This window comes from Orycteropus afer, unplaced genomic scaffold, assembly GCF_000298275.1.
Source record: "Orycteropus afer afer isolate SDZICR_OR568_19922 unplaced genomic scaffold, OryAfe1.0 scaffold00384, whole genome shotgun sequence".
Lineage (NCBI taxonomy): Eukaryota > Metazoa > Chordata > Mammalia > Tubulidentata > Orycteropodidae > Orycteropus > Orycteropus afer.
Window position 1 is genome coordinate 760,261 of NW_006921971.1, and position 8,328 is coordinate 768,588.

An 8,328-nucleotide genomic window follows, 5' to 3' on the forward strand; every position below is an offset into this window, starting at 1 on the left:
CATATCTGGCAAGGGACTTATCTCCAAGATTTATAGCAGAAGAGTGGATGACCAAACTATGGTACATATACATAATGGAATGCTATGCAGCACTAAAGAATAATGTAGAGTCTGCAAAACACTGCATAATATGGATGAACTTGGAGGACATTTTGCTGAGTGAAATAAGTCAGTCACAGAAGGACAAATATATATTAGTTTGTTGTTGTGGAGGGTCAAGGAAAGGTTTATATATGGAGGGAAACTTTCTTTGTTGGTTAGCAGGAGTGGGAGGGGAGGGAAGGGGATACTGCCAAAAAAAAAGTATTGACCCCTGTCACTTTAGTTTTGTGTATTTCACTGTACATAAATTATATTTCAATAAAATGCATTTTAAAAAAGAAAAAAAGGTGACCAAAATGAATGTCAGAAGAGACTCTGAAACTTGCTCTTGAACAGAGCTAAAGCAAAAGGAAATGATGATGAAATAAAAGAGCTGAACAGAAGATGTCAAAGGGCAGCTTGAGAAAACAAACTACAGTATTATAATGAAATGTACTAAGACCTGGAATTAGAGAACAAAAAAGGAAGAACACAAGAACACAGTCAGCATTTCTCAAGCTGAAAGAGCTGAAGAAAACATTCCAGCCTCGAGTTGCAGTATTGAAAGATTCTATGGGCAAAACATTGAATACTGGGGAAGTATCAAAAGAAGATGGAAGGAATACACAGACTCACTATAACAAAAAGAACTGGTCGATCTTCATCCATTTCAGGAGGTGGCATATGTTCAAGAACCAATGGTATTCAGGGAAGAAGTTGAAGCTGCACTGAAGGAATTGGCAAAATACGGGGCTCCAGGAATTGATGGAATACCGACTGAGATGTTTCAACAAACAGATGCCCCATTGGAGGCACTCACTCAGTTATGCCAAGAGATTTGGAAGACAGCTACCTGGCCAACTGACTGGAAGAGATCCATATTTGTATCCATTCCAAAGAAAGGTGATCCCACAGAATATGGAAATTATAGAACAATATCATTAATATTGCACGCAAGTAAAATCTTACAGAAGATCATTAAAAAACGGTTGTAGCAGTATATTGACAGAGAACTTCCAGAAATGCAAGCTGGATTCAGAAGAGGACATAGAACGAGGGATATCATTGCTGATGTCAGATGGATCTTGGCTCAAAGCAAAAAATACCAGGAAGATGTTTACTTGTGTTTATTGACTATGCAAAAGTATTTGATTGTGTGGATCACAACAAATTGTGGATAATATTAAGAAGAATGGGAATTCCAGAATACTTAATGGTACTCACGAGGAACCTGTACATAGACCAGGAGGCTGTCATTCGAACACAACAAGGGGACACTGCTTGGTTTCAAATCAAGAAGGGAGTGCATCAGAGTTGTATCCTTTCCCCATAATTATTCAATGTATATACTGAGAAAATAATCCGAGAAGCTGGACTATATGAAGAACATGGTATCAGGGCTGGAGGAAGACTCATTAACAACCTGTGGTACGCTGATGACACAACTTTGCTTGCTGAAAGTGATGATGACTTGAAGCACTTACTGATGAAGATTAAAGACTACAGTCGGCAGTATGGATTACATCTCACTATAAAGAAAACAAAAATCCTCACAACTGGACCAGTAAGCAGCGTCACAATAAATGGAGAAAAGATTGAAGTTGTCAAAGACCATATTGCTTGGTTCCACAATCGATGCCAATGGAAGCAGCAGTCAGGACATCAGATGATGTATAGCACTGAGCAAGTCGGCTGCAAAGTGCTGAAGAGCGAAGATGTCTCCTTGGGGACTAAGGTGTGCCTGACACAAGCCATGGTATTTTCAATCTCCTCATGCATGTGAGACCTGGGCAATGAGTAAGGAAGACCAAAGAAGAGTCGATGCTTTTGAGTTGTGATGTTGGTGAAGAATGCTGAAAAGTACCTTGGACTGCTAAAAGAACTAACAAATCTGTCCTGCAGGAAGTGCAGCTGGAATGCTCCTTGGAAGTGAGAATGGCCAGACTTCATCTCACATACTTTGGTCATGTTGTTAGAAGGGACCATTCCCTGGAGAAGGACGACATGCTTGGTAAGGTGGAGGGTCAGCAAAGAAGGGGAAGGCCCTCAATGAGATGGACTGACACAGTGGCTGCAACAATGGGCTCAGGTACAGCAGGGATCGTGGGGCTGGCATGGGACCAGGCTGTGTTTTGTTCTGTTGTACATAGGGTTGCTGTGAGTCAGATATGACTCGACGGTATCTAACAACAACAGTAACACCAGTGAGGAATATGCTTCTCAGATCAATCCACCATAGGAGACCAAAAATACAGCATTGCCCAAAAACAAAGTTCTGAATTCTGAAAGGGCAGGAAACATGAGCTAATGAAAACAGGGAGTAAGTGGAAAGAGTGCCATTATATTGAAGGGATTGCAACCAAGATCACCAAACAAAATGTGTATCAATTGTTGAATGCAAACTTGTGTTGCCCTGTAAACATTCACCTAAATTACAGTAAAATGTTAAAAAGAAGGAAAGTAGGAAGGAGATAAAGAGAAAGAAGTCCATTGAGTGTTAGAATGATCTGGAGGGGGAAGCGGAAGGCAAACAGTGGAAGGGCTCAGATACAGAAAGATGGCTCTCTGGCCTTGACTCGGACCTGTGGGTTCCCTGCACCCGCCTCTCCACCAGGCTCAGAGTAGGATGAGTGACGCAAAGGTTAAGGGACACGGAGACATTCGGTGATCAAAATTAATGAAACTTTAATTCAATGCTTTGTATTTACAAGGTGAAAAAAATCATATAAAAATTTTAAACAGAGTCAAGTTCAGTAAATCATTGAAGATCATCACTAGGTCAAGAAAAATACTTGGACTTCCCAGTTCTCGCAAGTGAAAACAAGCAAAGAAGTAAAAATGCATTGAAAGATGTATATAAAGATGTGCATTTTCCCTTGGCCCTCAGTCTCCATCCGCTAAAGCTCAGAAAGACACTGGTAGCTTTGTTGCGGTTGTTGTTGTTAGGTGCCGTCAAGTCATCTCCGATTCTAGCAACCCCATGCACAGCACAACAAAACACCACCCAGTCCTAAGCCAGCTCCATGATTTTTGCTGTAATCGAGCCCATCACCGCTGCCACCGTGTCAATCCATCTTGTTGAAGGCCTTTCCCTTCTTCATCAACCCTCCACCTTACCCAGCATGACATCCTTCTCCTGGGAATGGCCCCTTCTGACAACATGACCAAAGTATGTGAGATGAAATCTGGCCATTCTCATTTCCAAGGAGCATTCCAGCTGCACTTCTTTCAGGACAGACCTGTTAGTTCTTTTAGCAGTCCACGGTACTTTCAGCATTCTTCGCCAGCACCACAACTCAAAAGCATCAACTCTTCTTCGGTCTTCCTTATTCATTGTCCAGCTCTCACATGCATACGAGGCGATTGGAAATACCATGGCTTGTGTCAGGCGCACCTTACTCCTCAAGGAGACATTTTTGCTCTTCAGCAAAAAGAATGCCTTGGGTTGAGTAGGGTAGGGGATTTTACACTTCATACCGGAAGTCAAGACATTGAAGGGAGACCAGGATGCTGCCATCCTCCTATATGTCACTGTAGAAAGTGTTCAGCTCACAGAGCAACGTGTGCCTCCCCAGCACTAACTGCCTCAGGGACCCGGTGCTCCCCCAGCCCCAGGACGCACGGAACAGGGGAGATCGAGAAGTTGGGCTCCTTAGACTTGAGGTGTGAGGGTAGGGGAATAGGAGGGTTGGGGGCTGGGGGAGGTCATGCCTTAGAGGCCTGCCTCCCATCTCCAATGACCTCCTTCTGAAGTCCAGCTCAAGGCACTGGTGACTAGGAACTGGAGGGAAAGGGAGCCCCAGTGGGGGTTAGGGTTGGGGCTAGAGTTAGGAGTAAAGAGTTTGGGGGTCGGCTCTGGCTCAGAGTCAGCCCTCAGAGTGTGTCGCTGACCCCACTGTCTGCCTCCAGTTGTGACCTCCCACCACATCTCCTCTAAGCTCAGACCCTCTGCCCTCACCTGGCGGATCTCAGCCAAGTCTCTACTCTGCACACTTATCCAGTGACCTGCTCCCATTCAGAACCTGCTCCAACTGCCCCTCTCATGAAGTAGCCCCAGATCTCAGCTCTCTGGGCTGTCCTCTAAGTCCTGTGAACTCGGCTCCTCATGCTGAGTTCTTCAGCCTGGTTTGTTCTTTCCATCCAGTTTTCTGGATCCATGGATGAACCAAGACACTTTCTCCAGGAGATGTTTAGTCCTTACCTGGGAAGGTATTTGCAGCTCTAAGTTTTTTGTTCGGATGCTGAAAGGTTCACCTATATGACTCGTCACTTGTGATCAATCTGCCAACTCTAGATCCATCTTATTTTCATGAAGTCTCCATCAATTGTTCTCCCTGAACAAGAGAACGTCCACAAAGCAAATAATAGTCATTGAAAACTAACCCATTGCCATCAAGTCAATTCTGACTTACACAACCCCCCTTTGGGTTTCCGCAGAGTAGCTGGTGGGTTTGAACAGCTGACTTCCTGGTTACACAGCCAAATGCATTACCCACTGCACCATTAGAGCTCCCACACCAAAGCAAATGGCTCCCCAACTACTAGGCCACAAGGCCACCAGTGAATATCACTCTTGGCCCACTGCCCCCACATTCACACTGAGTCCTCCACAAACGGCTGTGACCCTGAGGCTTTGAAGTTCCCCTGAGACTGTCAGCAGCCTCTACCTGCACATCCCTTAGCCAGCCCTTGCACTGAAGACCCGTTTTGGCCTGTGTGAGAGACTTCTGTGTTTCTTCCCTGGATGATGGGTGGCTCCCCGAAGGGGAGAACAGGGCCCAGGGGGGCAGCAGAAGGCGAGGTCCCACCTCTTCCTGCCTGGCCTCTCTGTGTCTGGTCTCAGGCCCAGGACTCTGGCCTTTAACAATAAGATCCTGGAAACATCACCCCCTCCCATGCCTCCATGCCCATGAGCCCCTCCACCCTGCCCCTCCCGAGTCTCTGCCCCGGTGGACAGTCTCCTGGGCAGGCCTTCCCTCCCTACAGCCCCTGCCTCCCTCTCAGCCCATCCCAGAGGGCAGGTGGCGCACTTGGCTCTGAGGGCGGTTACCTGCTCACTATCATATTGTAGGAACAACAAGGTCCTCACCCTGTGCCGTGAAGAGCCAGTGATCATAGCACGTTGAAGTGGGAAAGCGACAGATTGAGTATCAAGACCCGAGGAGACAGAGACAATCACGTCTCTAAAATGTCTGTCTCCCCAGCAAAGGCATAAATGTGGTTATATAGGGAGATGGGAAGGGGGTGGGGGAGACCCCTGGAAGGCCAGGAATGTCTTCGTTCTTCTCTTCTCTGGTTACTCCAGACTCGGCGTCCCTCTCCCCAGGGGCCTCTTGCTTCACAGGCTCTGGTTCTCAGCCCAAACCAGTCGTGGGAGATGGCTACACTTAGAAGAATGTATAATAGAAAATAACAAATCTAAAGAATTCAGCATCCGTAAAGAGGTTGGCTATTCTCCTATACGACTATGAGACCAGGAGAACTAGATGGTGCCCGGCTACTACTGTCAACCACTTGGAAGAGGATCTTTGTAGGAGATCCTGGATAGACAGGGGGGACAATGTGGAACAAAACTCAAAATCATTTGGGGAAAAGAAAAAAGCGGGGAACAGGTTTGCTGGCCCGATGGAGCCTGGTGGAACCACTGAGACCGTGGCCCCTAGCTGCACTTCAGGTCTGAAATTGAACACACACCTGTAGCTTCCAGCCAAACAAGAGACAGGCATATGAGTTGAGCATTTACCTGAGGTAGATACACTCCTTGGAGAGAACAAGCGTGAGAGAAAGAAGGGCTGCCCAGGCACAGGGAGACAGCTCAGGGGGCAGGTGTGCATGGAGGGATGGACACAGGGAGGAGGTAGCTTAGCTATCAGGAGGAAGTGGGAGGGGAGATGTTGCATTGTGTTAAATTGTGGTCAATGTCATGAGACAAAGTGTATGTGAACTGCTATATGGAAAGTGTATTTGCTCTGTAAATTTTCACCCAAATCACAATAAAAAGAAAAACGGTTGGCTATTCTATTTACTTAAAGAAAGCAAAAGGGAAGGGAAAATAGTAAAGTTTTTGTTAGGTGCCGTCAGCTCTGACTCATAGCGACCCCGTGTACATCAGAACGAAACGGCCCGGCCCTGTGACAGCCTCACGATCCTTGCTACACCCAAGCCCATCCTTACAGCCACTGGGTCAATCCATCTCATTGAGGGTCTTCCCCTCCGTCGTTGACGCCCCACTTTACCGAGCATGATATCCTCCCCAGGGACTGGTCCCTTCTGACAACATGAGCAAAGTAGGTGAGACCAAGTCTGGCCATTCTCACCTCCAGGGAACATCCCGGCCAACACCCCAACTCAAAAGCATCAACTCTTCTTCCATCTTCCTTGTTCATTGTCCGGCTCTCACATGCATATGAGGCAACTGCAGATACCATGGCTCGTGTCAGGCGCACCTTAGTCTTCAAGGAGATGTCTTTGCTCTTCAGCCCTTGAAAGAGGTCCTTTGGAGCAGATTTGCCCAGTCCACTGCTACTTTAACCATGTCTGCTAGTCTGTTAAGGTTCTGCCGTTTTCAGTGTGGGGTGATGGTGGGGGGGCCTGGGCCTTCCACTCCAGCCTCCCACGGTCATACCCTCAGGCTCTGGTCCGTGGAGTTTTTGGCAGTCCCAGGACACAGGGACCCCGGGTGCCTGAGAAGCCCGCAGGGTCAAGGCTCCTGGGTCAACCCTGTGGTCTGTGTGTCGACCTGCCCTCCTCCAAGGCCCCGCCCATTGCACTGAGTGGCAGCCGTTTCCATGGTGACCATAAACCCGCCTCAGCCCCTGGACTGCTGCTGCCCCCAGCTCTGCAGCTTCTGTCTGGGGTCCTTTCTGAGCACTGGGCCTGCAGGGAAGGGGCGCCCCAACTCCGGGTGGATGGGCTGCAGGGCTGTCTGGGGGCCAGGACCGAGAGTGGCGAGACCCCGCCTTGGGAAGGAGTCTACCAGCGAGGAAACAGTGCAGCGGGGCCGCAGGGACAGAGGAGGGAGCCCTGCCTGCTGACAGCGAGCCTTCATGCAGACCAGGCTATGCCGGCACCGAAAATGAAGATCACAAACAAAAACCAAAAAACGGTGGCCTCAAGGTAATCCTCGTCGCGCTGCTGTGAAAGCAGGTCAAAGGCCACAGCTACGTGTGGCCCAGGGACGGAGGACCCCAAAGATGCGTGTGTCTGCACCCCTCAATCTCTGGGGCAGAGAACGGGTCTCAGACCATGGGTTCGTCTGCGGCCGGTCCCATAAGCACGCACTCTCCTTCCCTCACAACCACCAATAAATGAGTGAATCCACAGACAGATAAATAACAATCAAAAACAGCCACGCACCGGCTTCTACTCGGTGCTGCCAAGGAACCCCCAAAGCCCCTGGACGCGCAGAATCGCTGCGGCCCGGTCCCCAAGGCAGGCCGCTGCAGTTTCCGGCAGTGGCCAGCAGGTGGCAGCGCCGGCCCGAGCACCAGCGGCTTCCGGGCCAGCGGACGCTGCAGAGGCCTCTGGGAAGGAATGGCCGGTTCCCGCCTGAAGCGTCCTGTCTTAGCTTCCACCCGCTTCCGGCCCCCGCCTCTGCGTTTAGGTTTCTCGCTGACGGGGACGGGAGACGAGCTGCCGTCCCTCCGACCATCTCAGAGGAGAGACAAGTCTTTGAACCTGGAGCTGGGCAACCCACAGAGCTCAGTTTCTAGCTGGAGGGTGAAGAGTGAGCTTCGCTTTGCTGCTCTCCGCGCGCCGTGGGGATTCATCTCAAATGTGTGTGAACGTTTTATTTGCACCCAGAACTCGTTTCTGCCCTCATCCTGCAGGGTGTTCCCATCAGGCCTCAGCGGGACCATGAAGCACGTGGGGGCCTCACAGGAGGCCACGGCGGAAACCGCCTGCTCCTCCATGACGTCCGCCGTGTGCTGTGGTTGACAAGGAGGCAGGTGACTCAGACCCTGCAGCCGGCCAGCGCGCTGAACGTCAGGGTGTTGGCTGCACTGAGGTGCTGGCTGGGTTTCTGGCCACTGGGGAGATCCCAGGGCCAAGAAGCTCAGGGGTCCCAGGACATCGGAGAAGGCAGTGACCTGCTGTCATTGCAAATGAGGAGGACAAACCCAGGCTCAGAGCGTCAGTGACAGAGGAGAGGTTCCTAGCCCGACTCCACAGAGAGCTGCCCAGATCAGGGGGCAGAGGGGAATGGTGGGGTTACGTGCTGCTGACCCCAGCCAATGCCTCATCCTC

General features: G+C 49.8%; 1 protein-coding gene across 1 annotated transcript in view; it reads left to right on the top strand.

Moving 5' to 3' along the window:
* The window catches only part of LOC122151312 (vomeronasal type-1 receptor 4-like), a 16,674-nt gene extending 8,655 nt beyond the window's left edge, over positions 1–8,019 (top strand). Inside the window, exon 3 of the mRNA XM_042782598.1 lies at positions 7,462–8,019. Within this exon, the coding sequence (XP_042638532.1) occupies positions 7,462–8,019 (558 nt within the window). The remainder of the gene's footprint in view (positions 1–7,461) is intronic.
* Positions 8,020–8,328: the final 309 nt, after the last annotated feature.